Source organism: Protopterus annectens, chromosome 8.part0 (genome assembly GCF_019279795.1).
Source record: "Protopterus annectens isolate FY-2018-M chromosome 8.part0, PAN1.0, whole genome shotgun sequence".
Taxonomy (NCBI): Eukaryota; Metazoa; Chordata; order Ceratodontiformes; family Protopteridae; genus Protopterus; species Protopterus annectens.
Genome location: NC_056741.1, coordinates 1,939,092,602 through 1,939,116,891, shown reverse-complemented (window position 1 = coordinate 1,939,116,891; position 24,290 = coordinate 1,939,092,602). Strand labels below are relative to the sequence as shown.

Sequence of the window (24,290 nt, the reverse complement as noted above, 5' to 3'; positions counted from 1 at the left end):
TGGACTGGGATTTTATTCCAGAGTGAAGGGAGCCTCTAGGTTATGAATCTGTCCCTCCAGCATGTCCTATTTGTTTCAGTGCTGAGGTTCAAGTCTCTCAAGCACGTAGCTCGATGGGATTTGGATTTTCTGAGGTGCAGCATGTCCATTAATTCTGGGTTGGACATGGCTTTATACGTCAGGCACAGATCACCTCTGAGCAGGCGGTATGCCACTGAGTAGAGCTGGAGTTTCTTTAACCGGGCAGCATATGGCATCTGTTTGAGCCCTTTGATCCTCTTGGTGAGGTACTTTTGGGGTCTTTCCAGTTGCTGCAGGTGTCTGGTAAGGTACATCCCAAAAGGGGCATTGTACTCAATTATGGGCCTGATGAGGGATGTGTAAAGAGGCAAGATGACCTCCCCTGATCTAGCTGTGAATCCCTTCATGATTAGGTGGGCTATATAAAATGTTTTTCTAACCACTTTGGCCACGTGGTTTTCAAATGAGAGATTGCTATCAACTTGGGTCCCCAGGTCTCTAATTACTTCTTCCGTACTTAATGGATTACCACCTATGTGGCAAAGACAAAGTGCCCACAAATTACCAAAGGGGATGACTACAAACTTTTTGGCGTTTAGCTTGAGGCCATGGCTCTGGCACCAGTTGTCTGTTTCTATGAGGCCCTTTTGTAGGATGCTTGTGTCGGCTGGAGAGTCGATTATGGCGCCTAGTTTTCAGTTATCTGCGAACTTGGTCAGCCACAGTCCTTCCGTGTTGGCCTGTACCTCCAGGAAATATATACCGAACAAGAGAGGTCCCAGGACTGAGCCTTGTGGGACTCCACTTGTAACTGGTTTGGAGTCTGACATGGCTCCAGCAATTCTAACTATGTGGGTTCTGTCCTTGAGCCAGTTTGCAACCCATATAGTGACATAGGGTTTATATTTAAGCTGGTGAGCTTATCTATAATGCCCGAGTGGGGTATTGTATCGAAGGCTTTTGCGAGATCCAGGTAAGCTGTGTGGACCACGTTCCCCTCGTCAATGGCCTTGGTGACTGTTACAAAGAAATCGACCAGGTTTAAGAGGCAGGATCTGCCCTTAACAAAGCCGAACTGGGTAGGATCCAGTGTCTGTAGGTCCCCAATATCTTTATTTATGAGGTCCATGATGATCCTTTCCATAGCTTTGCAGACCAAGCTAGTCAGGCTTATGGGGCGATAGTTTCCAGGATCCGTTGAGGCACCACCTTTGTGGAGAGGGACCACGGTTGCTGTATGCCACTCTTTGGGTACATATCCTGTAGTAAGGCTGAGATTGAACAGTAGTTTTATGTTTGGGTTTAGCTCTTCTTGGAGTTCATGTAGGACGCAGCCCGGGACTCCGTCTGGTCCCATTGATGCTGTGTTTTTTTTGCTTTGGAGAGGGCGGCTCTTATCTGAGCATCTAAGATGTCAGGGGGGCAGCACTCTGCTGGGATAGATATTTGCCCTTTTGGTGGCGAGGGGGGGGGGAGAGAGAAGTTTGCGCTTAACCTGTCAGCTAGGATGTTGGCAATGTCTGTGGGTTCGGTGTACTTTTTGTCATTTTGGATTAATTCTGAGCATATCTGGGAATTCCCACCCAGGTTCCTAACATAATTAAAGAAAGCCTTGTGATTATCCTTAGTGTCCTGTGCAATTTTTCTCTCGAAGCTGGCCTTGGATTCCACCTCGGTTTTGCGGAGTGTGAAATTTGCTTTAGAGAAGTTTTTCACTGTGGTTTTCTGGGCAGGGGGTGGGGTCGGGATGTGAATATCCAGTGAGATTAGTTTATGGTCTGATCTTACCAGTGAGGGATACACTTCTGGTCTGGAGCACAGAGCCCCCATGTTGGTGATGATCAGGTCCAGTATGTTTTCCCCTCTTGTGGGAGTGGTAACAAGTTGTTCCATAGCATTTGAGTTTATAAATTCTAGGAACCTTTGGGCTAGGGTGTTGGAGCTAGAGTAATGCTCCCAGTCTATATCTGGGTAGCTAAAGTCGCCCAATATAATGGTGTTTGGAGAGGCCTTCATAATTTTCCAGTCTTCTCAGGAAGGCAGAGTGGGGTTCCTGGGTTTGGGAGGGTGGTCTGTAGCAGGCTATAAACTGGAAGGCAGTTTTACCCACTGTTAGTTGCACATGGATAGTCTCTGATGCTTCGTGCTGTGCCACCAACCTGGAGGTGTGCGTATCTTTGACGAATATTGTTACTCCCCCTCCTTTTGTGGTTCGGTCCAAGTTTTGGGGCTGAAAAGCATGGTATGAGGTATAACCTGGTAGTGCTGGGGTGCTCTCGGGAGCCTTGAACCAGATTTCTGTTACTGCAGAGATATCGATGTTCTCCATGCTAAGGAGAGTTTTGAGTGCATGCATCTTGAGGTTTAGACTTCTGGCGTTGAGTAGCATTACTCTTAGTTTCTTATCCCTTGCGATACCTATGGAGGTGGGTTTGTCTTTTGAGCCTTGCCTAAAAAAGGCACTATGGGGGTGGCAAGAGCCTTTGCCAATATCCGAAAGCCCAGGGGTGACAGATGCAAGCCGTCCCTAGCGAAGCATCGTGGCTTGTTGAGCATGTCATCCCAGGCTGACAGGCATTGGATCCCCTTTGAATGACACCAATACTTAAGCCAATTGTTGAAATTGATCGTCTTGTCTTCATACTGTGGCATCATTCTTGGTGAGGGTAAGATGCTACTCAAGGTCAGGGTCATACCGGCCTGGGCTACATGCTCACAGAGCTCCTCTATGTCTCTTTTCATGTAGTCCAGGGAGGTACGTCTCAGGTCATTCACACCAGCATGGACAATGACGGAGTCATATTTGTACTTGCCTTGGAGTGACCCGAGTGCTTGTGTTATTTGGCGGATCCTAGGGCCCGACAGGCAGCTCACCGTGACCTTCTCCTTGTTCAGCCTGGTGAGTGGGACGTCAGTGTGCCTGACGAGAGTCACCTATTACAAGTGTATCAGGTGTGTTGTTTAGCCTTAAGGGCTGTAACTGTTTGGCACACTGGCTTTGTGAGTGATGTGTTGCACGTGTTTTGTTTTGGGGTAGCGGTTGCTTGGGTGTCTGTTTTGGAGGTCTCTGCTGCTTAGGCAGATTTTTATTTAGAGTCTCCGAGTATGTTTTTGTGTGTTTATGTGTTTGGTTTGCTGTCGTGGTAGGTCTATGTGAGACTGGAATTGTAGTGAGTGTGGTTTCCTTCTCCTCCTGACTGGTTACACCAGTACTGAGTTGAGCGAGCTTAGCCTCCAGTTTGGCTATATGGTTGCATCTCTCACATGTGTTGGAATTTGTTGGGAGGAGGAGAGGATTGACTGTGTACATGAGGCAGTTGTAACATTGCCTCAAGATTCCCAGATTCACCAGCTGGACCAGAGAGGAGATTGACAACTGACCTTTGGACATGCTAGAATAGTATTGGGAATTCCTTTATAATTGAAAAAAGGGTAAATGGGGAACAAGGTACTCAAGGGGAGCTTGTGAGGGTGTAGTGCTTTTAATTTTTTAGTGTTGACTTATATAATTGCTTTAGGTGAGCAAGTGCCAGGCTTTAGAGTAGGAATAGGGTGTTTATTATGAGAACTAGATCAGTTCTAAGGGAAAAAGTGAAGAGCAGACTTTGTGAAGCCGAGAATGGTTTAAACCCAATTAAGCAAAGCTGCCCGATGCTGCGCTATGCATAAAATCGCACAAGGCCACGCCAAAGCGGGTTTTATACAGGGGGACTTGAAAAAGCTAGAAACTGACCCAAAACGGCCAATAGACTACCAGATTCTTGTGCTGGGAACACTCCTCCAGGGATAGATAAGCTGCTCTAAGCTCCCCACTGCCACTGGTGAACAAAGAAGCCTCCCTTTATCGAAGAAAGGAAATGGGCAACACAGGAACTTTCCAAAAGTCCAGAATACAGCATAGCCTGTATTTGGACTACTCTAGGTCAGGAAAGATGGGAAACAAGGATAATTTTTTTTTTTTTCTTTTTTGCAACAAACAGCAGGAAAATGCAATAAATATGTAACACAGGCTAGCGCACTTGTGTGTGTAGCCTCAACAGGTAAATGCAACAAACAGGACAAACTTTAAAAGTACAGGTGCAAAAACAACTTTAAACAGTTTAAAACCGTTCAAGAAGCAGAAATACTTGCAGTTTAGCTAGAAAGGACAGTAGCCCAGGTAGTAGCAGGAAAAAAAGACACTTATCAGGTTAGCAGTCGCTCTTTTAGCCACTCTGCTGCTAGCACCACTCTGCAGGACCACGAGAAGCTTGGCTGAGTAGAAACCTAATAGCCATGTATCCAAAAATACTGAGAAACTCCCTTGCAGATGTGTGGCTTTAACTGGAACACCACAACACAGAATGACGAAAGGCTCTTTCCATGGCAGAATCTAATAGCTATCCCTCAAATGCAATTCTGTGGGAAGGGATGAGAGAAGATTTCTGAAAGCTGATTTGAAAACCCAGAAAAGATGATTCTGGGCAGTTTATAAAGACTCTTAATAACTGAAAATAGACAAATTTGGAAAGATGACAATGCCTTGAAGCCTGCAATATGCAATGACTACAGCAAGAATATCCTTGGTGCTGTGAAAGTCCAAAGGGTAAGACAAAGAGCTCATAATGCAACTCAGACACAACAACCATTAAAGAAACATCAGAACTGCTCAATTGAGGGAATGTGATGATAGGAATTAGTTTTACCATGGAAGTTAGAGGGTGGATTAAAAGGATAACATTTTGAACTTCAAATTTTAGGAATTAGTTTAATCCACCCTCTAAACTTCCATGGTAAAAGGGATAACATTTTGAATTTCAGCCTCTGTGACCCAGCTTAGAAGAAGTCAGATTGGCTTGACATAGCAAGGCCTTGTCAAAGTTTATTTACGCTGGCTGCCAGAAAAGCAATTACTAGAAAATGGAACTCAAAGTCTAAACAGACTGTATTTGAAGTACCGATTACTACAAACAAGATAAAAGAATTAGAATAGGGATCTTGAGAAAAGGGAAGGTGTAGATCACACAGAATTACACGAACATTGTGGGAACAATACATGCAGAATAATATTCAAAGGGAGTAGCAGCAGTGAGGTTTAAGGGAAGGCAGGAATTATGTTGCACTGATGATAATTACAGCCTCTTTTCAAACTTCATTAATACCTCAACTGCATAGCGTTGAAACAGAAACTCCTTATCTAGGGAAAATTTTAACATTTCAATTTTAACAAATTCTGGAAAATTTTGAGAATGACGCCAATCTAGTTATTTCAATACTACCTAGAAGCAACAGCTCTACAGGAGGAATCAGTAGAATAATAATCACACTTTAAAATGTGTTCAGTCACTTAAAGCAGATGCAATAGAGGAATTCAATGACTTTTTACCTCAGAAGAGGGAAAGTTAATCATCATCTACGTGTCATCAGCAGATAAAAGTAAAAACTTTTAACATCTGATCTTGATAGTTCAAAAAGTACTAGAGGAATACCTTTTCTCCTCCTACTCAGAGAAAATGGGTTAGCAGGCAGTAAACTGTTTTGCAGGAGCAGTTTTGGATCCAGAAACCACGGCTGGGTCAGCTTTAGGTTTTGAAAATAAATGCTCAAAAGACCGAGATTGTTTTTATAAACAATCAGATTTCCTTGCAGCAAGAAGTTGATCATAAGGTAAGATAAAGGCTATGAGAAAAAAAAATCTCCAAAGCAAGCAACACAGCAAAAATAGCAGCAGAATTTGGTATTTACAATTATGGAAAATCATAATACATTTTCTGTAGTAATTCTGCATCCACTGAATAAATCTGTCTCATCTTAAATAATGTTGCTGAAAAAGATGACTCTAGAAGGGGGAATCTGAAACCATACTTTCTTCAAAATCAGAATATTTAGACTATGAAAAAAATCCCCAAGGTAAAACCCTCCCCCATAATGCCTGCTGTACCGATAGAAAATCCATATCAGAATTAAAGATAAGTCCTGGGGCAAGTAAATCACCGAGTCCCCCACAAGCACAGTTTACACAATATTTTCCCCACAAAATGTTTACATAAGCATTTACACATACTCTCCATTTTAAATTGACAGTCTGGAGGAAAAAAAAAAAAAAAAAAAAACTAAGTTTCCTACCAAAAACATATCTCAGTTAGAAAAAAACAAGTTCTCCACAGAAAAGTAAAAGTTTCCCATCACTGACCTTATCTGCCTATCTATGAAGGCTCACTAGCCAACTGACAATGCCACATAGTCTGGCAAAGGCAAAAAGCTCTGAAAATGTTTGTCCTCCGAATGTCCTTATATGAAGCTTTGTTTGAGCTCATGACAGTTTTGAATAAGTGGAAGGCACCCTTTGGCTTTGTAAGCTGGATGGTAATGTTGGGGTAGGACCCATTTAACTTTGGCTACTGCAACAGTGACATACATGAAAAGCTACTATTAAGACGCTTAGGAGAATTTTAGTAAAAATAAAACTTTCAGGGATTATTATTTAGGAGTGGGAACTGGAACCCGGTAGTGAGGATGTATCATGGGTAATCTCAAAGGAAAAAAGAAAGAGAGTAAATTTCTCAAGACTTAACTCATAATATTTGGTAAGAAAGACACAAATTCAGAAGCACAAGCAGAATTTATATAATTACTCCCCAATGTAAAATAACTGTATTAGACTGTTAGCCAGTGAATGGGTTAAAATAAAAATGGAGTTTTTCCAAGATGACTCCACACAGATCAACAGCTTACCTTCAGCTCTGCCATTGAGAAAACAGAAAGACAGAAAAAGTGCCACTGAAACTTTTTTTTTTTTTGGGCAGGGGGTAAAATTCAGTTACTGGCTAGTAAATACACTGCCTGGGTGTCAACAAAGAAGAAACTTGAAAAACAAGAACAGGTGAAGAAAAAACTAGGAAGGATTCTTAAGCTGTTCAACAAAAAACAAACAATTCAAGTTCTGGTTCAGGGGATGGTTTCCAGTACTTTTGATGAAAAAATAAATCAAATGTACTCAGAGGTGATTATATATTCCTTCAACGTTTTACTTACTTTAAACTTGTATAACAAAAGGCTGGAAAAATAGAAGAAGGGTCAACTAGCTATTCAGAATGAACTGATAAATTTCCAAAACTAAGATGCTGACATAAAGAAAAAGATAGCCGAGCATGAAGCTTCACACACTCTCTCTCACACACACTCACACACACACACACTCACACACACACACACAGATAGAACACTCAGAGAAAAACTGAGATTTTCAGCTGAACCAGAGAAACTGACTGGACTGGAGTTACACAGCAGAATTTGTTAACTGAAATGGCACATCAAATGTTTGCTCCAAACCTGGCCATTAGAAAGCAGCCAAAACCTATATTAGTAAAGATACAATCATACCAGCAGAAAAAAAATTGATCCCAAAAAAACTGTGTCAGAGGGTAAAGTTTTAAAAATTGAAGACAGCACAGTTGATCCCAAGAAAACTGTGTCAAAGGGTAAAGTATTAAAAACTGGAGACAGCACAGTGCATGCAGAAAATGATTATTCACTGTACATCAAACAGAAGCAAATTAAAGTTATATCAGCAATCATGGAATGCGTAGAGGCAGCTGTGTGATTCAAGCTGTTTCATCCTGCTGTCTTTTGAATATTTTTCCTGCAGGATCAAGGTAATTTTTTGATGTATATAACAAGCCAAAGAGGGGGAAAAAAGAGATTATCCAATAAAGTGAGCCAGCAAGCAGAAGGGGACTCCACGTGAGCCAGCAAGCAGAAGGGGACTCCACGTGAGCCAGCAAGCAGAAGGGGACTCCACGTGAGCCAGCAAGCAGAAGGGGACTCCACGTGAGCCAGCAAGCAGAAGGGGACTCCACGTGAGCCAGCAAGCAGAAGGGGACTCCACGTGAGCCAGCAAGCAGAAGGGGACTCCACTCATTCTTCTTGACAGTACGGTACACACACACACACACACACACACACACACACACACACACACACACACACACACACACACACACACACACATGGGTCTACATCATATGATAGAAAGTTCATTCGATAGAAATTCACTTGACCGAGACCACAACACCGAAAGTTCAAAACACTGAAAACCCATTTGACTGAAACATGAAATTAAAAGGCTTATGCCCTTTTCCCCACTGTAGTGCGATCCTGGAGTTAGTATATATAGTTGGGGGAGGGGCATAGCCCCCCCACATACTTCATACATTTTAAACCACACACATGGATACTTATAACTGCACTGAATAACTCTTTGCAGAAAACAAAATTTATGACTCCCACTCCCCCATAACTATGTATACTAACTCCAGGATTGCACTACAGTGGGGAAAAGGGCATATACCTTTTACTGTAATGTTTCAGTGTTATGAGTTCCAGCCAAATCGGTTTCAGTCAAATGAATTTCTATCAAATGAACCACACACACACACACACACACACACACACACACACACACACACACACACACACACACACACACACATGGGATCAGCACTGATCCTCGAAGGAACTTTTCACCAAAGCACAAATAGCCGGGCATACTTCCGGGAAAGAGCTTTTTACCAAAAAAACACTTTCGTGAAGTATGCCTGCAGCTAGAGGGAGTAGTGGGGGAATGACCATTGCGGAGATCATACTATGGTGCGGATAAGGGAATATTCCCTTTTCCTCACTGTAGTGTGATCTCGGAGTGAGAATATGAAAGTAGGTGTGGGGGGGCATATCCCCCCACATGGGGGGTGCAGGGGGCTTGACCCCCTGCATAAAAGTAGATTTGTTTTTTTTTAAAGCACTTTAACGAAAGCGCTTTTTCAGTGAAAGCGCTTTTGTTAAAGTGTGTACGGTGATTGTGGATTCGGACTATTGAACCTTCGTTCAATAGTCCTAGATCTATATATATATATATATATATATATATATATATATATATATATATATATATATACACACATATACATATACAGAGAGAGAGAGATGTATATATATATATATATACATATATATAATATATATATATAATATATATGTATTATATATATATATATATATATATATATATATATATATTATATATACATATATTATATATATATATATATATATATATATATATAGAGATGTATATATATATATATATATATATATATGCATATATTTTATATATATATATATATATATATATATATATGTATTATATATACATATATTTTATATATATATATATATATATATATATATATATATATATACATATATTTTATATATATATATATATATATATATATATACATACATATATATATATATATACACACATTACATATATATATATTACAAATTACATATATATATATATATATACATATATATATATATATATATATATATATATATATATATATATATATATATATATATAGAGAGAGAGAGAGAGAGACTTTGTCAATGAAACCTTTTCAAATGTTCCAAAGGAAAAATGCTGGAGAGATGGAAAAAAAAGCACAGGAGTTGACTAGAAGAATCAGGAGTACCTTGGACTTAAACCAGAGTTTGGTGTTGGGAGATGAAGATGAACAGGAAAACCAGCAACGCTGAAACCGATGACTTGTAGTCTCCCATTTATTCACCAACTATATTTACAAAGCATGGCTTTGCAAGAAAGTGGATGAAAATGACTGGACTTTTGTTGATTTTGTTAAATTTGTGAGTGGATTGTAAAGCACATACCCAACTTTATTTCATCATTAATGTTTAGAACACTAAAAATGAAAAATAACTGTAAGCAAAGCAATTTTTGTTCTTAGTATTTGTAAAAAAAAACAAACACTTCATGATTTAAACTGTATGCTATACAAAGTAAAGCACTTTTGCACGGTGTGTAGTCAGGGGTATATTAAATTGTTGGGGAGGGTCTTTTCAGTGACTGTTGTACGTGTTCAAGTAATTAAACAAGTACTTTTTTAGTTGTAAGACATATATCCTATACAGTTTAACAAATAGAAGAAACCCTGGACAAAGCAAAGTTTAACATTAATATGTTGTGATTTTGTGCTGCTGAGTGGGGTGTAAAAGTACAATGATTTTATATATACATGCATACACAGAGAATTAAAACTATTTTCATTTATTGGTACAAAGGTGACTGTCTAGATTAATGGATTTTGCTTAAGCTATAAAGTGCTTTTTCTAAGCAAGCAGGCTTTAAAAATAAGACAAAATTATGAAAGATATGAAGAATGCCAAGTTTCTTACAACTACAAAGATATTAGTATTTGCTAATGGGGAAAAAAAACAAGCTAAGTAGGAGTCAAGAAGTCTGCAGCTGAAGGCAAGTGTACGTTCTGTTCTGAATGAAATTTACACAGATTCATTACGGAGGACTTTTCCATGGAGTATAACTATCGCTAGGTCATCATTATTCTCCTCCTCAATGCCCTTATTCCCATTTTCTACAAGGGGTCTGAGTGTCGTGTTAGCTGTTGCCATCTCTTTCAATTCAATGTTACACTACTGCCTTCCTCTACACTCATGCCTGTCTATCACAGACCTTCTCTCACATAATCCATCCACCTCTTTGCTTCACCACCTCATTTTCTCTTACCTTCTTCTTGTCTGTCTCAATCTTCTTCACCAGATTGTCCTCTGCTTTTCTGCACGTGTCCAAACCACCATAATCTGCTCTCTCTCTGATCTTTCTTACAATTGGAGCTACTTTGGCTTCTGCTCATGTCCTCATTTCGTCTGTCCCACAGTGTACATCCTACCACCCTTCTCAAGCACTTCATTACTATCACGTCTAGCCTTCTCATCTGCTCTGCCTTTACTGCCCAGGTTTCTGTACCATACAGTAGCACTGGTCACAACACTGTAATGTATACCTTACTTTTCAGCTTCTTTGCCATTCTTCTGGCATACACTATTTCCGACACTATGCCAGTTGGCTGCAGCCCCTCTGATTCTAGCTTTGACCTAGTCACTCAGACTTTCCTTCTCATTAACTACCCCTTCCAGATACTTGAAGCTATTAGCCTGTTCCACTATCTTCTCTTCTCAGTGTTCAGCTTCTTTAGATTTCCCCAATTTGCTGCCATTACCACTGTCTTATCCATACTTAGTTGCATCCCATGTGTCTTCAGTTTTGCATTCCATTCCATTCCAATATCCTTTGCTGATGTTCTTGCTCAGAGTCTGCCTGCAATGCTACATTGTCTGCATACAGCAACTTTGTTGATCTGTCCCCTCTGACCTATTTGCTAATGTAGGCCATCACCAGTACAAACAGCAGTGGGATCAAAGCTGAACCCTGGTGCATACCCATTCCTACTGGGAACCCCTCTGTGAGAGACTAAACATTGTTCATACTGAAGTCATTGGGTCCTTGTCCTTAGCCTGCACTAATTCTACCAATGTTTCTGGGACTTCAAACCACAGCAGTACAGCCCAAATCAGCTTTCTAGGGACTTTGTCATATACATTCTCCAAGTCTAGGAATGCTCAGTTGGACTCTTTCCTCATCTCTAGCTTCTTCTCAACTGTCTGTTTTACTGCAAACACTGGGTCAGTTCTGCTGCATCCTGATCTGAATGCAAACTGCTCATCTCCCATTTTAATTTCTACTACTCTGAGTATCTGTTTATCAATCACTCTCTCCACAACTTTCATGCAATGTGACTGGAGTTTGATACCTCTGTACTGCCTAGAATTGTTGATGTCTCCTTTGTTCTTGTATACTGGCACAAATATGTTTATTCTCCAGTCATCTGGGATACACCTTTCTCTCCACACTGCTACGAGTCCCCTCAGGAGCCATTTCTCCCCTATCACACTCAGTATATTTATCATATCTGCTGTAACCTCATATGAGCCTGCTGCTTTTCCTGACATCATTTTCCTTAGTGCTATTCTTACTTCTTTCTAGGTTGGGCTCTTCTTCTCTCATCACAGGCTGTGTCTGGGGCAGTACACCTTCTGTGGGGTTTTCTTCATTCAGAAGCTGCTGAAAGCACTCCCTCCATCTGCCTTTGATGGCCTGTAAACTGGTGAGCAGGCTGTTGCTGGCATCTCATATGAAGGGTATCTGACCATCTTCTTTACCTTTCTGTCTTTGCCTTGCAACCTGACCTTGTGTCTCTGTGCCACCTACAGAGTCACCTTCCAGAAGAGGGTAGAGCGCCTCCAATGCCCTGTTCTTTGCTATTTTAACTCCTTTCTTAATTTCTTTGTTAGCTAACAAGTATTCCTTCCTAGCCTGGTCCATCATTTCTATCTCCCACTTTTTCTTGCACACCTTCTTTCTTTTGATGACTTCCTGGACTTCTGCATTCCACCACCAGCTTTATGTTCCTTACCGCCACACCTGGCTCGGCCACGTATCGGTTCTGTAGTCCTCACATATGCTGTTTTGAGGCCTTGCCATTCTTCTTCAACTCCACCTATTTCCTCCTCTTCGTGTGGTACTAGAGCCCTAATTCCTTGAACTGTCTTCAGGTACAAGCAATTAATCTTGAGAGTTCTAAGCACTCGTTGTGGAGGGAAATTAAAGGTAAAATTTATAAGGCAAGCAGTTCAGTGAAAAATAAAGTCTAAAATTATGAGAAGTGAATAAGAGATAGCAGTCACTCATACTTTAAAGCATTTAATAGAACAGTGCACAATGTAATTTTATTTAAAGATAAAAAAGTTAATGTTTTCGGAAACCTGCAAGTTGTTTTTACACATCTGGGAGAGAAGTAGAGGTAAAATAAAAAAAGAACACAGCAATCAGTGTTGAGTAGGAACCCAGACTAAATGTAGCATGTGCTTTAACATGGGTAACTTTAATTTTAGGACAGGTAACATCTGTGGTGCAGCTGTAAACTGGGACAGTTGTTCCCATTTGGAGGGTTAAACTTCATTTTTTGAAGATGTACAGTTTCATGTGCTTGTCCCAAGTTAATATGGGATAGAGGTGTTTTGAAAATGTATTTAGTTTTTTTGAGGGCTTTCATTAAAAAGAAAGTCTTGAAAAAATGTGAGGTTCAAACAGATGAGATGACAAGAATCAAATGTACATAAGATCAGCCTGACAACAGTTTGTGCACGCAACAAAAAAGATGGAAATAGACACTCAAAAACCATCATGTGTAATAGGGGGAAACTACAGCTTTCAGTCATAATGGTTGCATTATCCGCATTATCTTGGAAAATAAAAGGCCTTACAGATATAGACAAAAGGAAATAGTACTGAATTATACTAAGAAATGCAGAGAGCAGGTACACGTATGGAAAAAATTAGACTGTAGATTTGACAAAAAAGGATTTCAGGATGTATATTCAGCAGAATAATCAGAGGAGAGGAAAATGGGAGTAATTATACTAATTAGTAAAGAGGGCCAATGGTGAGAAAAGAGAAGAAAAAAAAAGACAGTAACTCCCACTCACTCCCACTATCTGAAAGAACTACTACTAACCTTATATCTTGACATAAGTCATACTTTACAAATAGTACTAGCCAAGTTCAAAGCCTAGGTTTTGTCATGATGTAACAAATTTGTATTCTCTTACTAAACACTGCTTTTGTTTACTTTATACGTTATTGATTATTGTAATTTGTGCGTTAAAATGTACTGTTACTCATGGAGCTTTTCTCCCCGGGCCTCCACTGAAAAAGGACCTGTGTCCAGTCAGACTTTCCCAGTAAGTAAATAAATAAATAAAATAAACCTGCCTGCCTTCAAAACTGTACTAAAACAACACTTTAACAGCTCTTGGGTATGTCCATGCACTGATCAAGGCTAAATCTTCTCCCCAAACATGGCCAACCTCTCCTTTCACTCTCTCTCACAATCTCTCCTCATATCCCTCCCTCCTACAAACCTATTACTTTTAATCTTCAGTTATGTTGAGTTTTTCTACTTATAAAAAGATCCACTAATCTTCTTGTCACAATATACCTATAACTTGCATTGCTCGTTACATTGTATTTGCTCTCTCTTTTATAAAGTTTGTACATATCAGTCTGTAACAGGAGCTTCTCTCCTCCAGTAATACTGTGTTCTTCTGTTTTTTTTTTTTTTTACAAAATATCCACAGATGTCTGTATCACAATGTACCCATAACTTGTATCACTTTGTTTTATAAAGTTTATAAATATCTGTATTTATCAAGACTGTACATATTAGTGTGTAACTGGAAGTTCTCTCTGGGTGTCTGCTGAAAATGGGTTCTGACACAGTCGGACTTTCCCGGTAAACAAATGTCAATAAATAATTAAATAAATAAAAAGGTACATTTGTGGGAGTAAGGAGCTATTGCCAAGGGAGGAGGATTACACTAGTGTGCATTTATATTCCACAGCTTAGAAAATTTGGAGAGAAATAAATCAGCCTTCAGCAGGGAATATTACTTATATGTGGGGGGACTTGAACTTGATTTGCAACAGTGAGTATGTATTAGAGGAACCTACAATGGAAAATATAATAAGAGAAGACAGATTTCTGAAGAAATTTATGAAAATAATTGGTATTGAAGATGTGAATTCAGTAGTACGTATTCAAACAGAATTTACATATTAATCCTCCTCATACCAAAATGGGGACATTCTCCGAAAATCTAGATAGTTCAGGAGGTACAACAGTCTACTGAGACAATGCAGAAATACAAAGGAAAAAAAAGGTATATTTCCATTTCTTTAGTTTTGCGGAACATACCCGATTTTTCTTGTATTTATCTGCCCTATGTATCAATGTATCAATAGAAAACTTTAGCTGCTTAATGATACTTCAGTGGCCAGATCTTTTTCTATAGGCATATGCTCAATTTCAAAACCACAATAAATTAAGTAAAGCAAAACAAAGCCCAACTCTAGAAAGGAACTTCACCAATCCAACAGAAGCAAAATAATATCAAAAATAATAATAATATAACATTTTGCTTCTAATGGACTGGTGCAGTTCCTTACTAGAGTTGGGCTTCACTTTACTGGATTTATTGTTGTTTTGAAGTGAATTTTACTTCCAAGTGATTCTCCTGTTTATTTGGTATATGCTTGATTTACAACAGACTTGCTAGGTGAAATGACCAATCAGTGTGCACGTCTTTTAATACTAATGAAAAGTCATTGTATAATTTCTTTTCTATTACGATAACTGCACTTATGTTTAAAATAGGATGACTTAATAAAGATGCTTAAAGGTCAGAGCAGTGAAACTTTTAAACTTGGTCATTTCATAAGCATGGAAATCCGAAATACCATTCAGTGATCAGATCTCCCATCATGGCTCAAAAAAAGATAAAAAATGACTCCGAGCTATGCTGTATGACAGAGAGTGTTTGGAAGTATATAGACTCAGTGGTTCACAATACAGCTCTAAGTTCTCATTGCACAGAAAAAAAAAGTAAACTGGATGACAAATATGTAGGTTAAGGAGTAGCTCACTCAATGGATGCAATACTGAAATGACGAGCTCAGGAGAGTGGGATTAAATGTGTACTGCATGCTAAAAAGTGCAGTCTAATGGTATTTCACTACATTAATTTCTGGGACAATATCAATTAAATCTTCACTTACATTTCAAAAGACCAAGAAACTGAAATCATTGAAAATGAAGAGAGAGAATAAAATGGAACAAGTAGCCCCAAACAAAAGAAAATTAAACATTAAAAGGAAAATAACTTTAAGACTATACTTATGGATAACAAACTGTAACTCTGAGGTGTATGCTGCCTAGAATGATCTGTTAATACTTTACTAAAGAGCTGCAGGTGAAATAAATGGAAATTATACTAAGCTGTCAACCTACATACGCAGGGGCAAAAAGTAAAGGCCATACAATAACCCTGCACAAAGCATGTGTAATCACTCTCTGGCATTGTGTGAAGTTCTGAAGACACTGCTTCACAAAGGACAAATGGGAGAGAAACATATCAACGATATACAACTGCAAGATATATCTTACAAGAAAAGACTAAAGGAGTTTATTCTACAATCCTTGTATTAAACTCATCAGAAAATCTTTCATAAAATGAAGTTTAGCAAATGCACTTCTGTACATTTATACATGCTCATTTACTCCACTCCGGTCAACACTTGCTCAATGAAGAAAGCTCTGCCACCTACTAACCTGGCAACTGCAAAAGAACAGGGGTTGGTATAACAGTTAAGGTGTTTGGTTCTGCCCAGTGGAAGGCAAATTGGCAAGGCTTAAAATAGCCCACAAGGGCAGCTAGCCTTGTATTTACCTACAAAACTATGTAGATGGTCATAGCTATCGGGTATACTCAACTATAAAAATGAGAAGAGTTCTAAGGGATTGTAATATTTCAGGTGATGTAGGTTTTCTGAGGGCAGTTATGAAGTGACCTGAGGGAGTAGCTTTACACAGCTAGGCAATTTGCATGCTTGGAGAGGGGCACATAAAGCAAAATTCCACCAAAGCCTCCCGCATCAAAGCTACTGACATGGAAAGATGAATGGTAGCATCCCTATATGTACCAGTATATCATCTGACTAAGCACCTAAACATAGTAAAGAGCAATGTAATGCAAGCATATTCTTCACACTACAGTACTTTACCTCCTCACCAACTGCACACACAAACTCAAGCAGCCAGCACCAGAGTGAGTCACAGAAAGACAGACCACACTCTGGGATAATGCTATACCAGGCAAGTTGGTGTCAAATGCATGTCATCTCAAGACTCTAACTCCAGTCAGTGAACATAAAGTCACATCATAAACAACAAAACTGCTGCCATACCACAACATCAAATAAAACTCAGTCTACTTAGGAGCTGTCATGTTATAGTATTATACCAGCTCCTTCATTCTTGCACCAGAGTGCAAAGCCTCCATCACATCACTAATCATCCCTATAAATTAAAACAGAACTCAGCTTTGGACATTTTTATAATATACAACAGCACAGCATTTCTACCAAGTACCACCAAAAATTCTACAATTATCATTTCCTTCACAGTAAATGGCATAAATCACAAACAATGCTAATCCTCTCATGGTGCCATTTTAAGTCAAACAAAGGTATGCAACAATCTCAAATTCCCCATCAGTGCCCCAAAAATGCATCAAAACTAAACCTGCATTCATTTCCATAAGCCATACAAATTCCTATCCCTGGTTATAAAGTCACTATGTGCCAGATTGTTAAAGGGCACTATACACGACAGGGAATATCAATAAAAGATGCAGGCCTTGATTTAAGGACTAAGACCTAAAATTACCGTATTACTGTAGTGCATGACAAGGTCAACCACCAGATGTTGAGGTGTTGAGTAGATGGATCTGGGATAATAATGTTTAAAAACAAATGTTGAAAGCAAACTTATCCATGTAAAAGCTGTCAAAATGGTCATAAATTATGACAACATAAATACAGTTAATCAATTCATAAACAGGCTGCAATGGAATTAGCCAGAAAAAAAAAAAAAGTTAACGAGAATATTAAATGCACTTGCATGGCAGGTTTAAAGTTGGTTCAAACTTGCAGATTAACAGCATCACCACTATAAAATTATCTAACCTTCCACCATTCTTTGAGTAACAGGTACGCAAAAAATAAAACATAATTAAACAAATATATTTCAGAACAACAATTAAAAATCCAATTGCACCTAATAAACACTTTAATAAAGCTATATGCTACACTATACAAAACAAACAAGCAAAAACACCAAGGCAGCACTGCTTATAAAAATCTCAACATACTCTCTGAACCTTCCTACTAACAACTTCTGGACCATTACGTAAACACACAAAACAAGGTCAATAAATGGACCATTAACTCTGCCTTTTGGTCCACAGTGTTAAAAAATACATCAAGACTTAGGAGAACAGAAATCACACAGTTCACTTTATCACCAACCTGAAGAGTCCTCTACAGTGCATACTAGTATGTGCCATCTTTGGGAGGGGCATACTGACATACAGCCTAAATCATGCCACACTCCTTAGTGAGAACTATTTCTTGATCCAATTATGTATTTATATGCAAGATACATAAACATCAGACAAACTTGTCTCCAGACAAGCTTGTCTCCACAACAGCTTATTTATTGCTTGGGAGATCCTTGTGTGTGGAAAATCCATTTTCAATGGAGGCCCAGGGAGAAAATCTCCATAACATACATTAGTGCAATGAATCACTTGAGCACACAATAATGAGAAAAAAATGACCGCCCAAACATACAAAAGTGAAAAAACACACACACTGACAAAATACATACAAATAGAGAGTATGCAGACAATAAAATAATATGAAAAACATCACTCAAAGACAGATCAGAATGAGTGTTTAGACTATAAATTTAGACCCACAGAATTTTATAACAACATGACAGTTATAAAAATGAACTTTCATAGAAAAGTAAAGTTGAGGAGAGCACGGTAACAGTATATATGACCAAGTAGACACAATAGTGCAGGATAAGATAAATTACTGGCCAACCAGTCATTTTAGAGCAGGATGGGATAGACTGGATTTTTAGATTTATTCAAAAGCCGTAATAAGCTGATACTGCAAAATTTTGTTATGGCCTTATGCCACACTAACACGTTTTCCTAAATATTAAATAAAAACTAAGCCCTCTCTTCTCAACCAAAACACATTATATATCTCAAGTGTTTTTGTACCAAAATGACACAGGACTACTTCAGAATTTCAAACACAACCCGAATAGTAGAAAACATATTAAGAACAGATCATGTGCCCAAAACTATGTCCATAAAATCCAGTAAATCATATTGCATTTCATTTATAGCATGCTTGCACTGGAATAATCAGTTCATTAACAACTTTTATTTGCTTCACAAATCATTTGCCAAGCTAATTCATGACATGTATTTGTCTGTACTTCATAGAAAAAAATCATCCAGTTTCATTTTGGGATGAACGTGCCTAATGTTTACCTGGGATGAAAGTGCCTAATGTTTATTGAAGTGCTGTAGTAGATAAACAGAGATTTTTTTTTATATTACTTGGTCCTGGCCTTGGTTTGCACTTTTATTTTTTTGATCAGATAATATTCAAATAAAAATTCTCTGTAAAGATTGGGGTTTGGCATAATGGTCAAGGTGTCTACCTAAAGACAAGTTTGATTCTCAGTAAGGGGAAATTGGCTAAACTTTAAAATGCTCTACAAGAGCAGCTAGCCCAGTACTTACCTATAGATATCTACTTACAGCTGGGAGTTGGTATAATGGTTAAGGTGTTTACTCCTCAGACACAAGGTTCAGGGTTTAATTCCCACCTTTGAAAGGGAAATTACCCAAGCTTAAAATGGCTCACAAGGGCAGCTAGCCTAGTACTTTACCTATGAACGTTTATGACATTAAAGAATCAAAATAACTACCTAGCCCACTGGGGTGAGGAAAATAAATAAAAACACTAATCAAAAACACCACCAACAAGCTAGAACACAAATTAAAAAATTGAGGATGCAGAATACAGTTAAATACAAAATTACAATGCTTTATGCAGACTCTTATGAAGTCTCAGCCGTTGCAGCATTTTTGAGGCAAAAGTGCTTACTGATTGTGGTTTTAATAAAGCATCTTTTGAAATTAACTGTATTCTGCATCCTCGAATTTTCATTTGCAGTCAAGCTTGTTGGTGATGTTTTGATTAGTATATGTATTTATATATAGGCATTGCTATGCCAATGAAGACAAAATGTAAATGGAGAATAAGTGTGAGGACCTCCTAGTACAGGCTTTTACCATGTTGATGACCGCAATCATATCGGTTCAAAAAGATAACTGCTGTTAACCCACATCATGTATAGGGACTTGTGGCACAAAGAAATCACTGTTTTTCACCATATCTGAGAGGGCTGCACAAATCCATACACAAAACACACACCAGTATCTAGAATGCAAATCTAAGCTGCATGGATTGGGGTATCAAGACAACATATACATCTTAAAAACAAACAGTAAAAAATACTAAACATAAGACAGGATAAAAGAAACAAAGTCTGCTTTATTAGAAGAGTAAATCAAAAACATTCAGACATGTTTGAAAAGCTAAATGTACACCATTACATATTTTCTTCAAAGCTGACTCAGAATTCCTACAACTAACACAGAATCATTAATAGACCAATGAATAAAAGCTGCATAATTTATAACCTTTATTAACAAGTTGTTGCATCCAGAGTTCAGTAAGCCAGACTCATTCTCTGGACCAGTAAAAAAGTATCAATGCTCTCTTACAGATAGATAGGATCCCACAGCTACTAAGTACAACATGAGACAGTAACCACAAAACTGTGACTGGCCACTGGATCCCTAACCAAGAAACCCCAGTCATAGATTAATGATGATGAACTGTTTTCCAAATAATTTACTTAAGCATTATATAGTTGTTAGATCTTTATATTGTCAAAATGGAAATAGATTACCTGTGCACTATTCTGTAATATTCCACTAAGAATGTACCTGACAGGCAGTAGACCACTGACAGCCCACAAACAAATAAGGGAAACCCCCTCTCCCAAGGTGGGATGTCTGCTCTTGTAGAAAAATTAATACCATGTCTTTCAGACTGTACTACAGCATCCCCTTGAAATTATGTAGTAGTGCTGCAAATAATGGTGTTTTAAAATATTTTCTGCGTATTCATGTAAATGTACATAGTATTTTACTTGTTTTCTTATTTATTAATAATTATGGCCGGTAGGCACGCTGGAAGCAAAAAGAGTTGAGCAGCATGGGTCATAAACACTTCTCTAACCACGTCCTAGGTCCGTTCTTAAGACACGAAGACAATATCGCTTAAATAAGCTCCTAATTTATGCACTTTTAAGACACACACGCTGCTTAATTTGTCTTCAACTGACACAGCTTTGTTTTGCTACTGTATTTGTCTTACTTGCTATACAATACCTCAAACAAAAAATTGAAACGGCAAGAAACACATCAAAGCTAGTGTGCATTATCTGAAGAAAATATTTCCCTAAGACAGCTATATAGCACGATCCAGCTGGTAGCGGCGGGACAACCTGGTAACTTGACGAACACAGGTAATCTGAAAAGAGGTGGTCTGCAGGCATATTAGGAAATCAAGCACGCACAAAATGTGACACGTGAGTACCAATACAACAACCCCTTAATGAATTCTACAAGCAAGTGTGCACACCACTCTACCATTAAATTCTGTATTAACTCTAAACCTATCGGATCTTGGTAACCATTCACCCCAGCTGCCAGAAACACACAACGGGAAATATAACACGAGTAGTGAGCTACTATATATACATATATATATCCAGAAAAAAACGAGACAAATGCAACTAACCAGACGGCATGTAATCTTCATCTTCAGAGGATACATACGTTTCTGAATCGTAGTCTGACATGTTGCTGTTAACCTACTCTCCAGCAACAAAAACACAGCTATAACTTGTACGAAAAACAGCACTACCCCACTACTACCACAGGAAAATAGTAAAACACTTCCAGCAAAGGTGGAATGCTTCTGCTACGGAAAGCCAGTGCTGCCAAATTACTTCAGATGCGTTAGTATAAATTATTACAAAGGGAAGTTTTTCCGTATCTAAAATATTTTTAGTTAACCCACGGCAGTGCTCCCAGCTGTCCCCGATTTGTCTCCTGTTTTGCCTTGTCTTCTTAAAATATCTGATTTTACTGTAAATTATTAAGGGCTACAGTCAATACTAGCGGATATTTTCATACTTTCAGTTTTCTTTTTTACTCCAGAAAAAAAATGATGCAGACTCAATATTGTTCTATTAAATTTCTAACGAATTATATCACATTAAAATAAAAAAAATCCTCCTGATTTGGGGCCTTGGTTCTCCCATTATTTTGGCACTGTCCTTGAGCAAAGGTGGTAAATGTGCTGGCTTATTACTTTATTTGGTACTGTTAAAGGAGAACCACACCAGCAGACTCAAAATACATGCTTATTTCATCATGGTTTGGTGTTTCCTATATTTTAACACCACCCTGAGACTATTTACAGGTTTTAAATATTTTTATACAATTTCTGAGTCTGACCACATGGGGTCTCCCTTCTTGAAGTGATACAGATTGTTTACTCTGCTTCTAGGTATCCCACAATGCAGTGCTTGTTTGTGAAAAATTACATCAGGCAGGCCTTTCTTCCTAAAGCTCCTGTCACTGCATTGATGTTACATGCATACACTGTTGTCTTTCAGTCAGTTGTTTTAAGTAAGATTTTATGCTGTTCAATGACTACTTAAAACACAAACAGTGCAAATGCCACAGAACAGACTTTCAAAGTGCTTTTACTGTTGTTTCTTTTTAGAATGGCTAAATTGCAGTATTTTGTGAAGCCTGAATTGTACAAATCCTTTCCCATCCCCCTTCACACCTAACTTCCCTAGCTATCAAAGTGCAAAGAGTCATTTCAGCTGCTACCTGCTGTGATTGACAGCTCACAGAAAGAGACTTGACTCATGTACTGTTTCCTTGTTTACTTTCTGTATGGGTAGGGGAAGGACCAGGGAGCTGTGACATCACACAGCATGAGTGGGTTTTTTGGACGGTCGTGTTGATGTCAGTTTGGGTAGGGAATTGGCCAGAAAACTACCTGTGCTCATTGGCCTTGACATCAATGAATTGGAGACTGCAGTAAGCTTTTCCAGGGCAGGATAAAAGTTTTTTTGAAAGTGACACCACCATACCTGTCAACCTCTTAAAACAAGAAATCTGGACAAAGTCAGAAATAATGGGGGGACAAAGGCCTCAAAATAGGGACACTTTTTAAATAGTGATCTTACAAACTTAGAAAGTTGCTAAAATACATCTTGTATTAACATGAATTTTCTGAAGGATATGGAGTCGGAAAATCAAATGTCTGCCATTATTTTCTGACTTCAGTCCTCAATGATTTGCCAGTGATTTGCCAGAAAACTACAATTTTATGAGAAAGGGACCAAAAATATGAGTTACAAATGCAGACAGTTGAGAGGTATAGAACCACCACAGTGGAGAGAAACAGTCAATTTAAAATATTTTAAATGCTGTATTGTTGTTTATTCATTGCAGAGAATGTAAAAGGGAGAAAAAAGACATAGAAGTTGAGCACTTAATTATAGACTCATATTGTTGTCCTTTAAACAATTTGAAGGGTGCATGGGTCTCAACCTTGTATTTCCAGAATCATCCAAAACAAAAGGTAAATTAAATTCCCATTTAAGATACATGGTTTGTAGATGAATGTTGTTTTGAAATGTTGTGAAAATATTGTATGCTTAACTTGGATAGACTGTGTTGTATCTGTTGTGTGCATCATAGGAAAGCTCTCAACAAATTAGCAATTCTCCTAGCTATCAAGTTACTTATCCTTCAGTTACTTAGCTCTGTCATTCTGGAAATAACCAACTAAACATTCTCCATAACTCAAAGACTGAATGGAAAAAAGTTACCCCTGTATAACTAAGGAAAATTATATGCTGATGAAACAAATGGACAGATACTGGAAATTGTGGAATAAGCCTCCCATTAGGATTCTTACAGATCTTCATAACTAAATCTAAGACAGTACTTTTAAACTGGCTATCAAAGTAAGAAAGTCTAACTCAGGAAAAACACATAATAATGGCTACTTAGTCAAAACTATTTTGAAACACCATAGAGGTCATATCTAACACTGACCTAGCTTTGCATAAAACAAATATAAGTCAGGAACATATTCCAGAGTATTACAATACTTTTCTATGAGTACTGGTAGGCAAAACTTAAGCTCACCACGACTATTATCAGTAAAAGAAGAAAGACTTTATTTTAACAAAGGTAAGCGCTTTCGCGTATCTCCTGATACGCTTCTTCAGACCATGTATACAATGAATGAACTTTCAGAGAATATATAGTGAAGATACATTCAAATTATTCAATTAATTTAACAATAAAACAATCAACCCTTAAAAGGGAAACGCTTCAAGCAACATGACTATGCATGCTAAGAGCTTCATCTGAGCAAAACACTAGGTAATGCAGAACTTTTTCTATTTATAAAAAAATTTATAATTTAAAATTTAAATAAAAGCATTAATAAAAAGTATGTAAGAAATCTCAATGCTTCAAATTAAGGCATATAAAAACTCATATAAAATATGCCTGTGAAATCTTAATGCACGTTAATATACAAACTAAACAGTGCAAAATTCTACAGAATTCATAGGTTAAAGTCCCTGGATAAAAAACTTAAATATTTATGCTTAATGTTCAAACTATTCTATAAACAATCTTCTTATTTACTTTTAGACTATATTGCTATTTATAAAAACAAAGTAATGATTATG

General features: G+C 38.1%; 1 protein-coding gene across 1 annotated transcript in view; it reads right to left on the bottom strand.

Moving 5' to 3' along the window:
* The window catches only part of CFDP1 (craniofacial development protein 1), a 681,610-nt gene extending 660,110 nt beyond the window's left edge, over positions 1-21,500 (bottom strand). The window contains exon 1 of the mRNA XM_044081456.1: positions 21,299-21,500. Coding sequence (XP_043937391.1) covers positions 21,299-21,359 — 61 coding nt within the window. The 5' untranslated portion in view covers positions 21,360-21,500. The remainder of the gene's footprint in view (positions 1-21,298) is intronic.
* Between the last annotated feature and the right edge of the window lie 2,790 nt (positions 21,501-24,290).